Here is a 22,421-nt window from a genome sequence, read left to right on the forward strand (position 1 = left end):
TGTGGATAGGAGCTACCCACCATGAGTTTCCTCTTTGCTGAGAGCTGAACACTCATTGGGATGACCTGCCTGCAGAAAGGAGCTACCCATTTCGGGTCTCCTGGGAGCTGTTCTGTCACTCAGTGAAGCTCCTCCCCACCTTGCTCACCCTCCAGTTGTCCATGTTCTTCATTCTTCCTGGAAGTGGGACAAGAACTTAGGACCCACTGAATGGTGGGACAGAAAAAGCTGTAACAGAAACAGGACTGAAACACACCCCCAACTCACCATATTGTAGGTGGTGAGGAGAGAAGAGCTGCGGCTCTTTGGAAAGCCCAGACCTAGGGTCTCCCAGAGCCAGGGCTGTGACACCCTCTCTGAGGCTCTGCGGTTCCTGGTGTCTCCAAGCTTCTGGGTACCACCACGTTCCCTGGTGCCTGCAAGGGAAGTCACTTGTGGTACACCTGGTCCAGCTGCAGCCTTACACGGAGCAGGCGCCTGGAGCTGCGCCCCCTGCCACAGCTGGTGTACCTGGCTGTGTGCAGTAGCCAGACTCCATGCTTGCTGACACACCCCTCATCACTCCATGTCTGGCTTGCCCTTGGCAGGCATGGGATCTGAGATGGTAGTGTGAGCTGAGCGCAGCCTGCTGAGTCGAGTGGGTTGAATGAACCCACTTTGCTTGTGGGCTCAAGCAAAACCCAAGCAGGGGTGCTGCTGGCCACAGAGGTTTTCAGCTGGTAGAGCAACACCCTAAGGATCCTGTGACACTGTTATTTATAAAGCACTCACTGTGTGCCAGGAACTATTTTAAGAGCCTTAGGTTTATTAAATCATTTAACATCCCCATCCCCTAATGAGATAACTTGACCAGGGTTACAGACTTGGTAAGGGATGCCGCTGCAATAAGAATGTGGCTGACCTGGCAACAAAGTCCTTGATCTTGGGCATCTTACTGCACTGCCTCTTGGCCCCCTTGGTCACATATGATTCAATCATTTTTTCAGGCTTAGCAAGGAATAGGAACATCTTCCCCAAGGAGGGTTTTGCTAGTGGGGCCTGATGCTACAAGATGGAGGCCAAAATTGTCTTTGCCTGCAAGCAGTTCTTCTTCTCAAGTTTTCAAATCTGAACACTGCCTCTGACACCTTTCTTTTAGCTATCTTATGCTATGTTATCAGGTTCTGGGTGTGTCCTGCTGGTCTGGTAAATGACAGATGTCTTTTTTTTTAAGTATGTTGGCATTGTCAGATTTAACTGAGGGTGGCTTTGTCTCTGGGCCCTTGTGTAGCCCCAAGCACCACAGAGGAGGTGGAAGACACAATGCATGATGGTACTCACCTCCGGGGAGCAAGGAGCATCAGTAGGGAGAGGAGGAAGAATAAAGCAAGGAGGGAAGCCAAGACAGCAAATGTGGGGATGTGGGCTTGGGCATCCTGCTGCATGGCTTTGACAAGGACTTACGCAGTTGACCATGATCAAAACTAGTAGCCAAAAAGCTGGGCTGTTCTTGAGAGGCTGCCACAAGGTGCAAAAGTCCACGAGCTCTGGCTTATCCTGGAGCTAAGTCTTCAGACCTTTCTCTAGCTTTTGGCTCTTTGCTGGGAGGAGAGTTAGGTTCAAGTTGCCACAGCTGGCCAGATCCTTTCTCTTCCTGGAAAGGATATCATGCTCATGACATTCAGCACATTTATGCTTGCTGTAAAAACAAATCCTTAGAATATTTATGAAAGCTTTCTAAAATGTATAACTTTGCTGGAGTACTGAATGGTATTTACAAGCTTCAAAAAAAAATGGAATCATCTCAGTGGTTACAAGTAAAAACTTCTATTATCGGAAATTCTGCTTGCAATGTGCATTGTCAGCTTCCATTGTATGTGTGTGGCCCATCTACTTGAGCAGTCATTTCAGGAGCCCAGCTTACTTACCTATGGCTGTCATGAGCTTCCTGCAATGCTTCCATTAGGATAACCTGCTAGGAATGTAACTCATCTCATTATTAAGGAAAGTGTAAGTGGGAGCTAAATGTGTGACATAAAGCATTCAATAATGCATTCCAAAGTCCATTGTTTGAGGTATTTGGAATACTTGCTGTTCTGAAATGGGTAACAAGGCACTAAATATGTGTGCACAATATTGCACAAGACATGATTACATTCTTCTTACTGTAAGCTAAGAGTGAAACAGAGTGAACATGATGTAGTCCGTTCTAAGCATTTTACCAGTACTAACTCATCAACCCCTCACAATCACCCTATGAGTTAGATACAGTTATTGTTTTCATTTTTATATGTGAGGAACCCGAGGCACAAAGATTAAGAAGCTTGCCCATGGCCACACAGCTAGAAATGGCAGACTGCTGATGGGATTCCAGGCAGTCTTCTTCCAAGGTTTATGCTATTAGCCACTGCTGTCCCTAGAAGATTCATATGGCCAAGAAATAGTCTTTCATGGGATTGCACCATTTTATACTTGCAGTTAAACATACATCTACTTATTTGTCCAACAGGAATGAATGCATATATCCACAAAAAGACTGGTATAAGAATGTTCATTGCAACTTTATTCTTAACAGTAAAAGAAAATTAAACAGCCCAAATATCCATTAACAAGGAAATAGCTAATCAAACTATAGTGTATTCATACAATGGAATAGTACTCAGCAATAAGCAATGAACTATAATACAAACAACAATATGAATAATAAATCTCAAACCTTTATGCTAAGCAAAAGAAGTCAGATACAAAAGATTATGTACCATATGATTCCATATATATAAAGTTTAAGAGCAAACAAAAGAAATCCATATAAATAAAGATTAGAATAGTGATCACTTCTGGGAAGAGGGAAGGGCCATGAGGCAGGGTGATGGCAATGCTCTATATTTTGATTGGTCAAAAACCTTTGACGTGTACACTTAATATTTGTGCATCTTCATGTACGTATTTATACCCCATTTACACACACACACACATGCACACACACACACACCCATACAGTATAAATTGAAGATCCCATTTCCTCCCAAACCCATTCCCTTCTTCAGTCATGACCACTGTTTTTATAGACTGGCGTGGAGTTTCCAGGAGTTTCCATTTATATGCATGTGTGTCTATATACATCCAAATAGACATTCCTATTTTAACATAAATAAGATCAGACTATATGTATTATTTCTATTTCTGCTACCTGCTTTCCTTTTTGAGTAATAATATATCCTAAAGGCTTTTCCATGTCCATACTTCATTTTGCCTTAATCTTTTTAGAGACCCTGATTTTATGTTATGAATATACTTAATTTCTTCAGTTTCCTTCTGATGGATGATTAGGCAATTTTCAAATTTTTACTTTTACAGTTGTAATGGAAATGTTTGTATATATATGTAATATATATATATGGATGTGCACATGTGCAAACACTTTTGTAGGTTGTTTTCCTAGAAGAAGGGTTTCCTTAGGCAAAAGGAAGGTATGCTTTGGTGGAAATTGCCAAATTGATTTCCAAAAATCCTTTTGTTAATTACACTCCTCCTGACCAATGTGAGAGAGCTAGATTCCTGCATTCTTCCCAGCAATGAATATTACCAATCTTTAAAAGTTTTTGAGAGCAGATGGGTGAAAAAGTGGCATCTTTTTGTTTCTATTGAGATTTCAAAATAAGTTTCGATTTTCTCCTTGTTTTGCAAATATGCGCATGCCCTTGGACAAACATATGCATCTCCTGTCCTGCACTCCTAGCTATGTAATTCCAGAGGTCTGACATGTTCTCACTACCAAGTTAGCACTTTATTCTTAGAATTTGACAGATGATTCTAGTGAAAATGGCAGGATTCTGTTCTCTCTGACATGCTTTCTTAATATGGTAGTCATTGTTGACTGACTGGTAGTCATTGTTGACCTGTTGGAAATTTTTAATTTAATGCAAATTCCTTGATGGCAACTGAATTTTGAATAGTGACATCCCTTGCTTTATGAAACTGGTAAATTTAAATTAAACATTGAAAATTAACCTTACCACTATATTTTCCAAATACTTCTTTTACCATAATTGTTTTTATCTTTTTAAAATTTACATTTTGCATATATTCTTAATGCTGCTTTTTTTCTGGAGAAAAAATTCACCCCAAAGAAACCTTTTTTTTTTTTTTTTTTTTAAATAATGGAGCAGGTCAGTCTCTGGCAGAGCCTTGCCAAGTGGTTGGGTGTTTGACAAAGAGTGATACTTGCTTCTGGGGCAGGATAGTAAGAAGGCGTGGCAGTCTCCATGACCAGGGCCCTTCCCGTCTAGATTTTGGAGATATTTGAAAGCTGTACTGAATTTAGCACTTTGATTCATTCAGTGTGGGTGTACTTCTGCAGGTAGGGGAAGATGTGGAGACTAATAGGTCACTTACAGATTTTATTCTTACAAATGCTGAAGTTGTTGCTAGCAAAAATCACTGTGGTCATTTTTTCACTGAGCATCTGTGAGGGAATTTTCTCTTCTCTAAGAGATCTAGTATTTTTAAATTTCATGACTCCTCTGCCTGCCTTCCTCATAAATTGCCATTTTAACCTGTGTTTTAGGTAGCCTTAGGGCTTCCCTGAGAAACACTTGAGAGAGGAGTTCTCTGGTAGTGAGGCTCTGCTCACCTGTTCCACCCCACTTCTTGCTTCTTTCCTACCTGTGCGAGAGCATTCCTTCATTTCCCTTTTGACTTTCAGGTAAGCATTAAGTGAAAGAAGGGCTTCAACTGCTAGAAATATCTTTGAAAACCGTGGCACTACTTCAGGAGAGTGTGGACACTTTATATGTAGCTATTGACAGTTTCATGTACAAATACAAGATGATCATTCTCATCACCTTGCTCTGCATCTCTCTAATTGGCCCAAATCCTGAGCAATGCCATTCAAAACCCGACTTTCCTTTTTCAGTCACTGGTGTCTTAAATAAGGGAGTGTTGAAAGGAGTGGCTAGAGATAGGCCTCCAGCATAATGTCAAAACTTCAGTTCCCCATTTTTCTTAGCCACTAATTCTTGTTTTTTTTTGTTTGTTTGTTTGTTTTTGTTTTGTTTTGTTTTGTTTTGTTTTTGTTTCGTTTTGTTTTGTTTTTTTTTGAGATGGAGTCTTGCTCTGTCACCCAGGCTGGAGTGCAGTCAGTGGTGTGATCTTGGCTCAGTGCAACCTCCACTTCCCACGTTCATGCCATTCTCCTGCCTCAGCCTCCCAAGTAGCTGGGACTACAGGTGCCTGCCACCACGCCCGGCTATTTTTTTTTTTTCCATATTTTTAGTAGAGAGGGGTTTCACTGTGGTAGACAGGATGGTCTCAATCTCCTGACCCCGTGATCCACCTGCCTTGGCCTCCCAAAGTGCTGGGATTATAGGCGTGAGCCACGGCACCTGGCCACCGCTCATTCTTAGGAAAGCTTTAAGGGACATGTGGGTTTAGAATTTGCTTTTATTCTTTGGGATTGAAAAATCGTTGCAGTGTCCCTGAAAGTAAGGTCACTGTGTTCAGACTGCTCTAAGAACTTTATGGGAGTTCTTTCACTATGCAAATGATGTTTGTAATAATAATCTGTATTTGTCACCCATACTTGGGACAGAGGCACTTTTAGCAGTTGGTTCTATTTAATACTATACTCTAAAGTGATACAATTATTTCTTTTAAAAAATACCCTCTAATTAAACAGTCACACGAATCATCCTAACCTCTCCATTATATCCTGTTACTGAGCTCTGGCCTTATTTCCTAAGGAACTGGAAAATATGACTGCCCTAGGTTTGCATGGGCTTTGGAAATACTGTGTCCTCATTCAATTAGAAAGCAAGATTCATTCTTAACATCTTTATACTAACCAAAAGACAGTTTTCTCAAAGTGGATTAGCACGCAAGTTTGACTTGGTGGCTTCATGTGTGTACCTTGCTGTATCAGGTAAAAATGGAGAAATATTGGACAAAAATTATGCAACTCAAAGACTAAGGAGATGGTCATTCTATCATACTTTATAACCTCCTAATAAGTGCTACCAATAATATTTAAACAATGGCTTCAGTTAGTGTAAATATTCATAAGAAGCCAAAATGTTCAGAATATATAAGTGCAGAAAATATTATATATATATATATAGTGTGTGTGTGTGTGTGTGTGTGTGTGAGAGAGTGTGTGTTATTTAGAGATGGGGCCTTGCTATGTTGCACAGGCTGGACTCTAACTCCTGGGCTCAAGTGATCCTCCTGCCTCAGACTCCTGAGTAGCTGGGACTACAGGCATGAGCCACTGCACCCTTGGACTATTTTTATTAGCAGGGAGTACACTGTTAGTGCCAGATAATATTATTCTACTAACTAAACAATGCTCTTGTGCTTTGTTTGCTTGGAATGGGAGAGAGTAGGGGAGTATATAATTTATGGGGACTAGAAATAAGAGTTTCTTGTGGAGAGCAGTTTTCATTTGATTTTACTTGCTTCAATTTCATGTTTGCTGTTTATCATCTAGTTCTTACCTTGTTTACATTTTCAAAAGATCAGTGATTCTCACTATGTTTTTTACTGAGTCAGGGCTCAGTAACAGTGGTTGACGTGGCAATGCTGGGGTATGGGGGAAAGGGATCCGAAGGGGCCCCAAATGATTCTGCTGCTCATCCCTCCTCTTGTGGTCAATACTCCCGAGCCCTCCGTACTGCCCTCCTACCTCCTCATGTGTTGGATTAGATTTATTACAGCTGCTGTGGACATGGTTGCCTAAATCTGTGGAATGTTTTGCTAAATGCTGCTGGTGCAATAGTACACATTAAGCTTATAATTCCCATTGTTGTTTTCTTGAACCCGTTCTTTATACTAAGTCTTTTACTCACTTGATCACTTTATGATTTTGCACTTTGACATCCTGTAGATTCATTAAGAATTTTTACTCCAAGCCCCAGAACTTTGTTTAACATTATGATTAGCCAAATTGTTATTGTGTTTGAGCTAAGTGATGACAATGTATTTGATTGGAGCCTTGTAATTGTTATTTTAAAATCAAAGTAATGGATTTTGATCTCAGAATAAAAACATGATCCAAAAGAATAATAATGATAATAATTAGAACAGCAACCAATTAGAAGAAAATAAATGCCCTATCATGGACCAGAGGCCCTATGTGCCTGGGCCCTGCCTACCTGTGCAGTCCCATCTCCCACCCACATCTACCCTTCCCTGGATTAGCCTCACTGCAGCCTTCCGGTTTCTTCTTTCCTGTCTTGGGAATTACATGCATTGTTCTCTCTACTTGAGAGCTCCGCCACTGGTGTTTCTCTTGGTTAGCTCCTTCTAGTCTCACCCACAGTCTCACTTTGCTAGGGAGGCTTTCCCTGGCCACAGCATCTAAAGTCGTCTCCTTCCACTCCACCTGTCCACACAAGCACATCACTGTCTCTCACAGCATGCTGTTTGTTTCCTTCAACGTTAAGAAACCTAACTCGTGTTTCCTTGATACTTGTCCATCTTTCCCACTGGCCTCTAAGCTCCATGAGGGTGAAGATTATACCTGCCCCATTTGCCATTGCAGCCCCAGTGCTTTCCTGGGACCTGGTATTAAGTGGATGCTCAATACATGTTTGTAGTTGAATTAATGGATTATTTGGAAGTATCATCTTTTTCCCAAGCCCATATCCAGATAGCCTATGCTTAGTACTTCCTGAGTCTATTTGTGATAACATATGATCTTCCAGTGGTAGAATTTAACCAAGCTGTGCTGACTTTTCTCAGGCATATGAAAGATCAGAATAAGAAGGTGGCCAACCTCAAGCACAATCAACAGTTGGAAAAGAAGAAAAATGCTCAGCTACTAGAAGAAGTCCGCAGGCGAGAAGATAGCATGGCTGACAACTCACAGCATTTGCAGGTAAGCACGGGCTTCTCTTCTTAATCCCTAAATAACTAGAGATGGACTCTCTCAGAAATGTCACCATTGCTGCTGGAAGATATTCACAGAAATGGTGGACTTTACCTTTGCCTGGGTCTAGCACTAACAAGGAACCCAGTAGGTCTTTCCCAGGGAGGGTCATCATTTTCAGAACGGTGGCCATGAAAAGCCAATTACGGTAGAGCCTAGAAATACAACGCAGAGTCTTTTGGTTCCTGTAACTCACCTTAAAAGGTAAGGGCTGCATTTATACAGTTGGCAAGAAACTTAAAACATAGAAATGTCTTCATTTTCAATTTATATTTAAATTATTTTGGGAATAGAAGAAGGCAAATGTGTGTGTATTATCACAGAAGGTATTTGGGTGAGGATGCATTCAGCTGATCCCAGACAGTTTACAAAACCAGTTTTGTTTTGTTCAAGACTGCGAGGCTCAGGCACAGATCATTATTCTGTCTTCTCCGTGAATATAGTTATCTTTCAGTGGACAGTTCTATCTTAGAAACAAACCAACTCACTGGAAACACCAATTTTTCCTCATTAACCACCCTTATTTTTGGCCAAGGAGTGCTCCCCATGTACTCAATAAAACATTCAAGTTAAAACAGGGCATTTGCTTTGAAGTTTCTTTATTTATTCCAGGGTGCCTTTAAACAGAGCAGTTCAAGTTGGCTGGAGTTCATGTTAAATTTTGGTTATTAATTAGTGTCTTTCTCCAGTCATATATTAGGTTTCCTCCTTGGAGATAGGAGAAGTTAGATAATTTCAATATGTACTCATAGTTCATCTTTTTAATTGGCCAAAAGAAAAATCAATAATTATTCCAGAGTAGGAAATACAAGGAAGTACCTTGCATAGGGCATGGCACATGGGGACTCGTTAGTCAATATTAGTGTTTTTTTTTTTTTTCTCTCTGTGTCCTAGACATGCCTTCTGGTGTGACTGAAGGCCCTTTACATTGATGCCTGATTTGGAGCATTCACTGAATAGTGAGACAATAGTAGGTGGGCCCAGAACTTTTTTTTTTGTTTGAGATGGAGTCTCCCTCTGTCACCCAGGCTGGAGAGCAGTGGCGTGAACTTGGCTCACTGCAAGCTCCACCTCCAGGGTTCATGCCATTCTCCTGCCTCAGCCTCCCATGTAGCTGGGACTACAGGTGCCTGCCACCAGGCCCGGCTAATTTTTTTTCTATTTTTAGTAGAGACGGGGTTTCACCATGTTAGCCAGGATGGTCTCAATCTCTTGACCTCGTGATCCGCCTACCTCGGCCTCCCAAAGTGTTGGGATTACAGGTGTGAGCCACTGCACCCAGCCAGGTGGGCCCAGAACTTTAAAGAGGACCTGACGCTAGGGGTCACCTTGCTATGGTGTATTCTGTAAAAGAAGAATAATAATTGCATCTGCTTCAGAGTAGTTGTGAGACTTAAAGAGTCAAAGCATATAAATAACTTAGAATTGACTATGCCCAAAATAAGCGTTCATGACTAACGGTTGTTATAACAAGGAAAAGGTAAATGAAACATTAAAAACGATTTGTCTACTATATGCAGAGGTATTTCTACAGTTCTAATCTGATATGCAATGAGCATCAAAGTTTTTATCTTTTCTATATATAGTAATTTCTTCTTTCCTAAGGGCACATCTAGTTATGGAAATTAATGTCTTGTTTTGGCCCATGAACTTTTGTAGAGCAATATTTTCATAATGGGCCTTGATAACTACCTCATAGCCCTATTCATAAAAGATAGCATGGTCTGGAATTGCTTAGTTGCATTCCTGACCACCCGAAATAAAGGATAGCATTTGAAATGCAGTAAAAAGTAATCACGATTACTTTTGATGAAAATGTCTCTGGTTAAGGTTAATAGAGAGTAAACCTCCCACTTCCCTGGATTGTTAAGCAGACGTGCTCAGATGTAGTAATTACTGCCTTCTGAAAACAAAACTTTCTGGAGGCACTTGACTTTTTTAATATTGTTATTGTTTTGAGCATTTCTCGTTTACAAGTTAGCCTGTTAAGCCTTTAAGTGTCAGTCAACCGGGATTTAGCCTGGCTGGTTGGTGGTTGTGGCAATGGCACCTGTTAATTTTTATTTATTCTACACAAGCATTTGGTAACAACTGGATACACTGGCTTCATGATTTCAACCAACCCAATAGGTATTATATCCAGAAAAATATAATGTAGTGTATTGCCTACAACAATAACAGCTAGTGGATCAGGCTTCAAAGAAGAGCACCAAGAGATTCAACTAGTTGGTATGAAAGTTGGTAAAAAAGTTGAATGAAGATAGAGTGACTATGTTTTTTATTGTTCAAACCAGAACACAAAAGGCATAGACAAAATCTGCGTCACCTCAGTCAAACCTAGATACATAGCACAGTACGAAACATTTTACAAATCCAGTCTTCTTTATTTCATAAGTTTATAGTTTTCCGACAGAAATTGCAAACTCAAATGCTTTCAGAGTCTAGGCTTTTAACATAAGAAACAGGCTTGTGTGTAGGAAAAATAATGATGTCTGGTTCTTTCTACCTGTTTTTTATGGTTTATTTTTGGTAGAGATGTGTCAGTTAGCAATTGCCATAATAATGCTGTGCTGTGCAACAAATCACCCCAAAACCCAGTGGCTTTATAGTACCAATAGTTTATTCTTACAGATTTGCAGGTTGACTAACTGGCCCAGCTGCTCTAAGGTGGGTTTGACTGGGCACTTCTTCTACTCACTGCACGTCTGTGGTGGTGTCTGGGGCAGCTCTGTTACATGTGTTCATTCTGAGGCCGAAGAGGTGTGAGCAACCCAGGGAAAACTCTTCTAGTGACAGTTGCTGAGGCACAAGAGAATAAGCAAAACATGCTAGGCCTCACAAGGCCTAGTCTTGAACTGATATTGTGATTTTCACCCTTTGCATTGGCCCAAAGCAAAGCACATAGCCAAGCCACAGATTGGAAAAGTACACTCTACTCACAAAGACAAAAATGTATGGGAGTAGATACGAGGAGAGGTGAAGAATTGGGGCCAATTATTCAGTCTATCAAAAGAGACAAGCCCTGGAGAAGTATTTCTCTATTATAAGAAAAATAGCATATGCATAATGAAAAAGTTCAGCTGTGGGTGGCCTTAGTGTGTGGATATACTTGAGGGTGGTGGGGAGCTGTAGGGAACTCAAGAACCCTTACTCATCTAAGGGAGTAGTGGCCACTACGCTCTGGTTGAACACTGCTGTAAAGGTGGGCCTAGGGTGGTGGGTGGGACCCCCGATTGTCCAAGATAATCCATAAAATGGGAATTTGTATGTGAAATCTGTGGACTTTAGGAAGTTAGTTGAATTTTTAAACACTCTGGGATCCTGTGAAGCACATGTGCACATGAGTTGCCCACTGGCTTGTGGCCTCTGCTGCGTGGCTTGGCACTTTGATCCCTGTGGGTCTACATAGTGTAAATAAACTGACTAAGAATACACCCTAGTTAGCCGAACTTGACTCATTGGAAAGGTGGCAGTTTAGTATTTGTCCTGAGTCCTCATTTTGTTTGAAGATACTTGAATTATTGTTTCTTAAAGGAAACCATCCACAATCTACAGGAATAGGGAATGTTCTTGATTTAGCTTCTCAAATCATTTTTTGGAGCATTGACAAGGAGAACAGGAAGGGAAGGATGCAGAACTATGGAGTTGAACTAGCCAGTGTTCAAATACTGGCCCTTATTATTATTAGCTTAAGGCCTTGAGTATGGCAGAGAATCTCTCTGACCCTTACTTTTTTCATCTGTAAATGGGGATTGCAATCTTTACCTCCCTGGGTGGGTTAAATAAAATAAGGTTTGTGAAAGAACCTAGCACAGTACCTGACATATGTGGACTTCAGTTACTAGAGTTTTCTCCCAGAGAGACTGATAATGAGCTTTTAATCATAGAAGACAGTGACCATTGGGAGTATCAACCAACAAATTCTTTGCAACTATTTTACACTGATGAGTAATACAGATATAGAACACACACCAGTAAATGGAAATTCCCAATAAAGCATTAAAAAAACATTTTGGGCAATAAGGAGGAAAATTAAAACATTCTTCAAGTTAATGTTGAATTGTGTGTGAAAGGTGGATGTGAAAGAGCGTGATTTTCTTGTATAATTCTGCAGAGCTTTTCCCAGAACACAGATTATAGGGCATGATATTTATGTCTGACCTTGGGGCTTTGGGCTTCTGTGTGTCCCATCAGAGCCCACATGGAGGTTTTTCAACAAGGTGTCTTTCTGGAGATTCACACTAAATCGTCATTTCCAGAATGGGATGCTTTTTTTTTTTTTTTTTTTTAAAGCTCTACCTATTTCTCACTGAGTAAATATGCCAATTTGAAACCCCAGTGGATATCCTTGTAGATTTTGGCTGCATTTTTCCATGTGTAGCTTATCGAGTTAATAAACTAACTTTCTAAAAAATGCACAAGCCAATGTTTTATGCTCCTTTTCTGTTACATGTCTGCAGAATTCTCTTCAATTTATTGCCTGAAAACTAAAGTCTGTTCTTGTGTGCTTCCGTTTCCAAATTATAGGTTCCCAGGGAACCGTAAAGTTTCTTCTCTGCCCGTGGTTAAACCCAAGTGTGATCACTTTAAAAAGCAAATGAATGTTCTCATTTATTCTTGTCCTTTTAATAGAATTCTAAAAAAAAAAAAAAAAAAAAAAAAAAAAAGCTAGAAAGACAATTTTATTTTTTAATTTGTGTAACCCTGTACAGCCAATATCTTTTTTCGAAGGGGACTTCCTTTACTTTCCTCCTCCAATTAGAGTTGGAATCAGCTAACAGAGGAAGTGTAACAAACAACATAAACCTCAAAAATGCATAGCTTTCAGCAAAACATATAGTTCATTATGGAGTTCCCAAGGTTTGCTAAGTTGTTTCTTTGCAGAAGGTTGTGTATATCTTAAGCAGCAACTTTTTAAGCTTCATATCTATATGTTCATCTCTCCAAATCACTAAGTTAAATTCATTTCTTTTTCAATTCCCTGAACTTAAAATTGTTACTTTGACTGTGATCTATGTTCATGTGTTATGGTACACTTACCTAAGTACTGCCTGCCATTAGAAGAAACCTGACCAGCAGAGTTAAGAGATTCATCATTGTCAAAATGAGTTTATTTAGTTCCTAGTTTTCCATGGCTGTTTGGTAGGCATGGTGTAGAGTGATTTAGGGAGGCTCCATTTCAGCCATCATTTTCAACATATGGAAAAGATGAGAAAGGTCATCCTAACCCAGGTTTAAAAAAGAATCCACATTTGTTTAAATTTTCATTAGAATTTAACATCATGATTTGTTTTAAGCACTGTGAAGTGTTTTATTTGTTTGTTTTACAGTTTTCTACCTTGATGGGTAGAGATTGGGAAGTTCCATTAAGTTATAGATGAATCTTATCACATTGTTGAAATGTGAACTGACCCTCATGTAATTTTTTCAGACTCTGTTCATGGTTTCAGACGAAGAGAAATACTCAAGTATTTGTTAGTCTGCAGAGGACAAGGAATGTTGACGAGTAGGACTGAGGGTCGGCACAGGAGTGCTTTCTTTCCTTGGGGATTTATTTTGACATTTGTTTTTCTTTCACACTATAATCCCCCACGAGCCAAAAAAACGACTTTTGTTGTAGCAGGCCCCTGTAGGCAGTCTCAGAAAATCTTATTTGACAATCAGTTTCAGGTAGCCTTGAGTTAAAGTCATTACTCTTTGTAGTAACTCATCGACTGTCAGGGGTGACAAGACATCCAGTGCAATGTATTTGGGAAGTAACTATTTGTTAGAAATGTTCCAAGAAGCCAAGTGCAATCGGGTAAATAAAACTGTTATATGTGGAGTTTTTCTTCTTTCCTCCCAATAAAGTATGACTTGTTTTTCCAAATGTGCAGTAACTTGCATATTTCTTCTGAGAAACGTCTCCTGCTTTTTCCTGTGGATTTCTGACCTAATCCTCCACTTCATATAGCCCTTCTGTACAAACACAATATATTTCTATGGAAAAGAGAGGTTTACCCTTAATCAAGTGTTGCCTAATCTACCTACTAAATTACCCCCTGAAGACAGAGTGGGGTTCATTATTCTTTTCCAAAGGGTTTTCAGGTTTCACCCCATTAGTGGCTCTTCAGCAGTCCTTGGCAAAGTGAATGTTTGTTTGCTGAAGGCTGAAGATCCTGCTGAATGAAATGCAACATATTTCTCAGATGTAATCATTGTTGTTATGGGGGTAGAGTTTGAAATGATAAACTTTGGGGTGGGGGATTTGGAAAAAGAAATCTTGCTTGAATGGTACAGTAATCTCTTATTTTGAGGGGGCTTTCTAAGGAAGCTCACACTATTTTTTAGATGTTATCCTATTTTGTGCCTTTTGGTCCCTGAAATAGAAATCAATAAGGGAAAAATCAATAAGTGTTCATCCTTTTGTGAGCTCCAGTGAAAACTAGAAGCAGACGTGGATCCTTTCCTAAAAGAAATGCCATGTTCCATTCTAAGGAGAAAGAAGGGCTAGGTTTGTAGAGTCTGTCTTGCCTCTGTTTATCCCTGACTCTGATCTATGGGCTTATTTTGAGGTGAAGCTTGGACTATAAACTGGAGACCCCATTTTTGTATGTTCATTAAAACCACTGCTGATGATTTGTTTAGTCAATAATAAAACAACTGCCCATCGAAGCCAGAGCCGTGTGTGCTTTCTAAATTGCTTTCATGGGGGTGATCTTCATGCTGGATCCTTTTTCTGGCCTTGAGGATTGGTAGGACCAGTTTATCTATCTTTATTTTATAGATGAGGAAACTGAGAGTCAGACAATTGTTCCGTGACTGGTCTGCAGTTGTGAGTCTCATTGAAGATAAAGACTTAAGGAGGTACCAAAAGTTTGGGAGTTCTTCCTGTGAAGATTGGACTAAGCCTCAGCTTTCGTACACTGAAAAAAAAAAAAAAAAAAAAGCTTCCTCAGGCAAAAGATTCTGAACCAGAATCATGCTTCAAAAACCACTGGGAAGCGAGACCTCTGAGGTGTGTGCTTGGGAGCATCTATATCTTCTTCTATTCCATTTCACTCCATAGCACGTGCAGTATCATTTTCAAAGTAAATACGGTGAAGGCATTACTGAAGAACCCATACATTGAAAGCAAGGGGACTGGGAGAAGAAAAAAATTCTGACAGCACACCTTCTTACTTTTTCCAAGGTAGAATTTATGTAATAACTCACACACAGGACTTGTGTAATCCCTAGGGTGCAATCTTGTTCAACATGCATCAAAAGGGCCAGTCTAGTTAAACCAGCTCTCCCTGGCCAGGATAATTACCTCAGGTTTACCCTGAGTTATCGCTACCAGAGGTTAGTCAGGGGGGCACCTGCAAATCACGGTGCATGACACGCTGACATCAATAACCTCTTTCCAATAGCTCAAATAGATGCTGGTATTTCAGCACATCGCTGCCCAAGGCAGAGATCTGGGCATGGTTAGCTTCTTAAAATGTTAACTTTGACTTATGGCTTGTCCAAAGCATTGCCAAGCTATATATTCAAACACTCCAGATTAAGGAAATGACAATCAATGACACAGGCAATGATTTAGATGGAAATCTTGCAAAAGGAAAATACAACTATTAAATCTGTTCCTATTCACTTAATCATCTCTCCTGTAATACACATTTGGGAAGTTGGTAACTTGAATTTATGGCACTTTTAATTTCTTCTCTGCTATTACACTTTCCGTCTACATCTTATTTATGTTGCCTGGAAAAAGCCCTACAAGGTTTAAGCAATCATAAGTTTTTCTTACTAGAAAGGACCTTAGACTTCATTTAATACAAGTTCCTTGTTTTGCTGATGAAGGAAGTAGGGCCCAGCAAAGGGAAATGACCTGCCCATGATCCTAGAAGGAGTTATTGGTGGAGGGGAGACCAGATCCCAGGCCTTCTGCATCCTTGCCCAGTGCCATTTGTGCAGCCCACTGGTTCCATAAGGTATGACTACCTTTGGTAGGATTTGAATGGTTAAAATCTTCAAGCCTATACCTAAGGCTTATTCCCCTCAGCAGTGGGTATTAAATTGAGCATCTAAAATTACATAAAATTACTTGGTTATTATGAATAAACTAAGCTTTATGTATATTTTATAACAGGATATTCTATCATTTCCTGTGCCTCTCTTATGTCTTTAAAACTAGGGTAACTAAAGAAGTAGTAAATCGGTGGTGGAGATAATTACTGTGAGAACAGACTGCAGAGTTTAGGACTCTTTAGATGATAAATAAAAATTAGTTTAAGTTATTTATATCTTTGCCACTTTTCTCCGTCCATAAAAGGATGTCACCCATAAAGAGAGTCAGGAAATCTCTTGTGATGGAAAACAAGTGTGGATATTTTGGAAAATTCAACCAAAAGAATGATAGCTGCTTTTTATTAAACAATGAGTTAGGCCAAGGATAATGTCTTCAGTTGTGTTCCCTGGGAAATTGAGACTCTGAGATGAACATGCAAGAAGTTTATTGAGAGTACTCTCAGAAAGGGAGGGAAGCAGGGTTAGGCACAGGGAAAAGCCAAATTGTAATGTTGCACCAAAGGCCTTAGCAGTCCCTGTCAGTTGCTCTGTAGCTGGGATAGCCATTTGGAGGGTGTTGACCCCAATTGAGTCAACGGAGGTGGGCAATGCCAGGAGAAGGGTGTAATCTTAGACAAGGCAGCTCTCAGGGAAAGCACATCCCTGGCACTTGGAGACAGTGTCTTGGTCCTAAGGGGTATCAGGGCAGTGCACCTACATCTACAGCAAACACCTGATGTGTCTGTTGCACATTCTTCATTGACACCCATGGCAGATACATGCCACTGATCCCAAGACAAGTCTTACCCACCCAGCTTCATAATTCTTTTCAATATAAGCAGCCATTAAAAAGCAATCATAGTTGGCCAAGTTGCTGTGTACACACAATGAATTGTTTAATTGTCCCAACAAACTAATGAAGATGTTACTATCTTTGAAACCATTTTACAGAAAAGAAGATTGAAACTTGGTGATATTAAACAAGAGAAAGAGACGATGCTGTTTCTCAGGTCTCAGTCATAAACTGGACACCTTTCTCTCTCCTGAGTGGGGCTGTTTCTTTGCTTGACTTTTATTGGGCACAGTAACTGTATCAACAGTGAAGATGCTGGTCAGGACCCTCCAAAAACAGATAGAAAAATTAGGTGGCATAAACTTGGGTAATGGAGCTTTGCATGGATTTTATGGAAAGGGATTAAGCTTTCTTTTAAGTAGTGAGTTAGACTTAAATGCTTCTTAAAGGTGTACAACACTCTGCCTTCAGTTCATCAGGCATTCCCAATGATGTGTTTTGAGGACTTTTTGTGTGCTAGGCACTGTGCAACCTACTGAGCTGTAACAAGTAAGACAAAATTCCTTACATTTGAATATCTCAAGATCTTTTCTTTTGACGAAAGATATCCTCCCCCCAGCATTTGATTTGCAGTAGCTTCTGAAAGTCAACCAGAACATGCATTACTGGGCTGCTGTGTGCTCTGAGACAGAAGAGCATTTGAAAGAGGTAACAACGAAGTTGTGGCTGCCGCTGGAGCCTTGGCTCTCGTGAGCCAGAACAGAAGCTTCTGGAAGGCCTTTTGGACCTCAGGTCATCCGTGGGTCTCTGAGCTTGAGTGGGTGAGAGATGACTGTATCAAGCAGGAAGTGAGGGGATCTGGTTTTTAGTTTAGACTCAAGTGATTTTTTTTTTTTCTCTAAGCCTCAGTTTTCTCATCTACAAAAGAGAGGCTTGTATTGAAGTAAGGTCCTTTCAACTCTGAAATCCTGGTGTCTGGGGACTAATTGAAGGGTGCCTATATGTGGTGATTTAAAAGTACCTTCCAAGGGGGAGGCTCATGGGCCAACTGGAGAGGCTGCTGCCAAAAATAGAACATGCAGGTCAGGAGCAGAGATGTCCTCCTGTTGGGAATCTAGGGAAGTCAGTCTTCTTGGCACCATCCTGGTAATATAGAATACCTGGCTTTAAATGTAAGTCACTCTAAGAACTCTCTCTGTTTTCTATCTGGAGTGTGGGGTCTGCCATTTTGAGACTTTCGTAGTGTGCACCAACACATTTTGTTTTCTTTAGAGCAATCAGTTATAATAATACATCCACCAGTTGTTACTTTTTTGGTGTAAGACAGATTAGAACTCTGACAGTCGGGACACAAGATACACAGTGCAGGAACTTCTCAGAATTGAGCCACCTGGCTTACAGACATTTCTCAAGGGAAGGAACTATGTGGCCTTAAAATGTAATTGTTTGTGAAGTAGATTATTGTTTTAATAAGCCACTATGTCAGCAGGGGCTATTTTTCTCCTAATTGTTCAGGTCATAGCGAGCTGTGGGAAAATAGAATAGAGACTAATTTGACTAAAAGAGGGTTGATATTATCTAGATTCACATTTCACAAAACATGTTTATCAGAGTGATGGTTCTATGGAATACTACAAGGAAAAAGGGTTTCATTTGTCAAATGCCTCTGGAAAATAATATATACTCTTTTACTTTAAGAGTACTGTGCATATTAACATGTTAAAGACTCTGAGAAGTCCTGCAGTCAAAAGAAATGTTTGATATTCTTCAATCTAAAATTTCTCTAAATCACTTGACAAAAGGAGCCCTTTTCTTTCCCACTCGAGCATTCATTAACAATGCAAAGTATTAGCATTTTATGGAACTTGGGCAAATGCTGATTTAGGCAATTCTTGCTGATGATAACAGACATATGCAATTACTTCTTCGATTAGAGTTTGAGTTTGGACAAATTCTGCAGTAATACTTTATTAAGCATAATATTGTCTTTGCTGAATCAGAATTCACCTGGATTGCCCCTGCCACTTTGTTGAAAAACAGCTCTGTTATAATGACTGGCCAAGAAAATTCTAATTCTGATGTACTTTTAAAGAATTGTACCTCATTAAGAAAGCTAATATAAAGCAAACTGAAAAATGTTTATGAAAGGTACAGTAATATTTTCATCTATTATTTCTTGATCCTGGAATCCACATTGATTTCTAATTACAAGCTCACATTATGCTATACTCCAAATCCAAATTTGATAAATTTTTTTAAAAAATTGATGAATGTTTTGGGGGAAGATGTAGACATTTTTCCAGGTTTAAAAGATAAAATTGAATTTTTTAAGTATCCATTGTTAATTGTCACTTGGATGCAATTTTACCTCTTTTTTCTGCTAAGGCAGTATGGAATATAGTGCTCTGGGCTCATGTTATGCTGTCCAAGTCAATTATATGGGTTGAAAATGAAGCACAGAGCGTCCCTGTGTCATTACCAGCAGACTTGTTTTTATTTTGATTGTACTTTTTTGGCTGTGAAAGGATCCTTATAAGAAATCAGAAAACCGCACATTTAAAAATGTTAACAGTTAAACAATATGACCTTAAGTGTACGTCTCCGAGATGCCCGGGTCTGTTCAGAAATGGGCCCATGATTTCTGAATGAACCGCACCTCTCTTAACCTGACTTAATGACGGCTTTACCTTTTACTCATCTTGCAAGGTTATTTTCCTCCTAGTTGAAATGAGGGATTAAGGTCATTCTTGACTATTGCTTGGTTCACCAGAATAAAGTTTCACTTCATGGGAATTACCACACGTACGTTAGAGTCCAGTGGTTGAGACCAGGGTAGTAGTTAGAATGAGATCATAGTTAGATATGAAGTCTGGGAGATAGATGGCAGTTGGGCGAGGACATTCTTTTCTGTAATGCTTTTAATTCTCGAAGCTTATTATTTCGCATATAAAAATAAGGACATAGCTCTATATTTTAAATGCTTCTGAAAAGAACGTTTTGATCTATTCATTCATTCCACATCCATCATGTTAGGCTCTGAACGAACCTCTTGGCTTTTCGAGGCTAGGTTCTTCTCTCTCATGCCCTGTCTAATGGACAGACAGAACCATGAAGACATAATCATAAGACATACTAGGAAATGTGGGCGTAGGGCTTTTTGGTAGATTGGACTAAGCAGCACTACGAGTTTAAAAGATGAACCTTCTAAGTAAAGGCAGCTTGAGTTTTTCCACCCAAGTCAGCTCCTACAGCATTGCTGGGGCTCCCTGCATGTGTTTCTAGGCTAAGGGCTGGGCCTCTATCCCTGGTTCTGATGACTTCTTCTTCCCATCATTTATGAGTCAGTAAATATAATCTCATGTACCCAAATGTAAGCCACCCTGAATACAAACTCATCTACTATTTCTCAAAGAGAAATTTTCAAGTTTCAATATAGAAACTTACAGAGATATAGATAAAATAGTCAAGGTATCTACTTATGATATTTATATTATCAATTTAGTTACATTCAAAATCACTTATTACACAACATGTGATCTTTTTTACTCTTGTATTTCATGGAACAATGTCACTTGAACTCTTCATAAGCCTCCTCTGCCTAACAGTGACTCCCTGGAGGTGCTTTTCCATTATGTGGTGCAGCCTTCCCTGCACTTTATCTTCCCCTCTGAGAGGTCTGACCCCCGTACCTTAGGAACCCATGTGTGACCCACTAGCTGGAGTCTTGCACAAAGCCACAGCCATCTACTCACAGATCATTAGCTTGTTTTACAGGTTTTGACTAGGTGTGAGTATTTTTTTATCTTTTTACCAGGCCGGGCTGTAATTGCTTTTTTTGTTTTATTTTGTTTTTGAGACAAAGTCTCACTCTGTCACCCAGGCTAAAGTGCAGTAGTGCGATCTTGGCTCACTGCAACCTCCACCTCCTGGGTTCAAGTGATTCTCCTGTCTCAGACTCCCCAAGTAACTGGGATTAGAGGCCTGAGCCTGGATCATCTACTAACTGGCTCATTTTTGTATTTTTAGTAGAGATAAGGTTTCACCACGTTGGCCAGGCTGGTCTCAACCTCTTGACAAAAAGTGATCTACCTGCCTTGGCCTCCCAAAATGCTGGAATTACAGGCATGAGCCACTGCGCCCTGCCTGTGGTTGCTTTTCTAAGGGATGTTTTTACCACATGGGTTAAGATCGTTGACTTCTACATTGACTCCTGATGCTGTCACTTACTAGCTGTGTGTTGTGCAACAAGGTTGTTAAGTTTCAGATGATGGCAGTACTTGCCTCCTAGTGTTGTGTGGTCATTTAGAAAACAGCATCTGGCACAGAGTAAATGCAGGTTGATGCCATGATGATGTTGCTAGGATGCTGATGATGTCATGTTATTGTTCAGCATTTACACTGGTGAGGGCTCTATAAAGACCTTACTTACCATAGCCTATAGCGCCCTGTGCCCTCGCTCTCTTTGGGACCCCCTGTTGTCTTCCCATCATTTCCCTCACTGACTGCTCCAGCACTCCAGTCTCCAAACCCTCCCTGCCCTTGGAACAAGCTGGTCCCTTGGCTAGAAGGTTCTTTCTTCAGGCATGTGTGTGAGTTACTCATTTCATGTAGGTTTCTGCTCCCATGTCATTTTCTCAGAGAGGCTTTCTCTGAATGCTCTAATTGATAGTTCTTGTCTTTCTTTATGTTTCTGTCTTTATCTTTCTTCATCATTTATATCACAGCCTAAAATAATAATGTACAGTTATTTGTAGACTTGTTTATCTGTCTTTCCCATGAGCACATAGGCACTTTGTCCATCGTCCCTTCTCCTAGAATGTAGGACTAACGTGTCCAAAGCAGAGTTGGCCCATGGTAGATATTCAATAAATACTTTTTGACTAACTGAATAAATGAATTATTATAAGTGAGCAGAGTTGCAAATAAGCTTCCATAGCAGCTCTGAGGATTGGTAGTGGCTCCTCAGCATGCAGGAGAGAAGGGCTGAGGCTGTGTCTGTGAGGGAAGAGAAGAGTGCCAACGCCAATCAGCCCGTGCCGGGGACTCGGCAGAGAGCAGGAGTGTGTGTTCTGCCTGAGGCTCAATGGAGACCTCCTTCAAAGTGAGGACCTATGTCTTTTCAGTGTCTGATAGGTAATAAGGCAGTAATTATTAATTATTCATAAAAGTGGGATACATGAGTAACTGAATAATCAGATAGGCCAACCATGAATAAAGAATGCACCATCTAGATTTTGTCGTGAAGTTTGTTTGAACAGAGATTCCTCTAAGAGGCCTTCTTGTTGGCATTTGAAGATGTGTGTTATTGTTGATCTACCCTAGCTGTTTTTCATTTCTCCGTGAAGCTGCAGAGGGCACCTTTCTCATTAGAAGCTGCTTGGAATAGCTGTCTGGAGAGCAGGGAGGGCAGCGTAACAAAGGGGCCAGAGGAAACCTAATTTCCACCCTGCCCTCAGAGCAATAGCCTTGTGTGGCGGGCACCCTGTATGCACACATCTGGGGCACATGGCCTGCTGACTGGAAAAATGTTCAGAAAGATGGCAAAATGAGCCATCTGGTTCTCAGAGCAACTTTTTCTTTGTATTTTGGTTCTCTAAGTGAAGCCATACTTTTTCTGAGTGTTTAGGTCTTGACCAATAGCAGTTATGTAAGCAAGGAATTTTCTCACTAGCCAAGAGTTTGTTCATTGTCTAA

The 22,421-nt window shown here is 40.2% G+C and overlaps 1 protein-coding gene across 3 annotated transcripts in view; it reads left to right on the plus strand.

Moving 5' to 3' along the window:
• ERC2 (ELKS/RAB6-interacting/CAST family member 2) overlaps positions 1-22,421 on the plus strand; it is a 970,915-nt gene that overhangs the window by 522,089 nt on the left and 426,405 nt on the right. For all 3 annotated transcript variants that reach the window (XR_003118096.1, XM_025375698.1, XM_025375697.1), the window contains one exon: positions 7,717-7,852. Coding sequence is in view for 2 of the 3 variants with exons in the window: in XM_025375698.1 (XP_025231483.1) it covers positions 7,717-7,852 (136 nt within the window). In the remaining variant the exon portion in view is untranslated. The remainder of the gene's footprint in view (positions 1-7,716; positions 7,853-22,421) is intronic.

This window comes from Theropithecus gelada, chromosome 2, assembly GCF_003255815.1.
Source record: "Theropithecus gelada isolate Dixy chromosome 2, Tgel_1.0, whole genome shotgun sequence".
NCBI classification, from domain to species: Eukaryota; Metazoa; Chordata; class Mammalia; order Primates; family Cercopithecidae; genus Theropithecus; species Theropithecus gelada.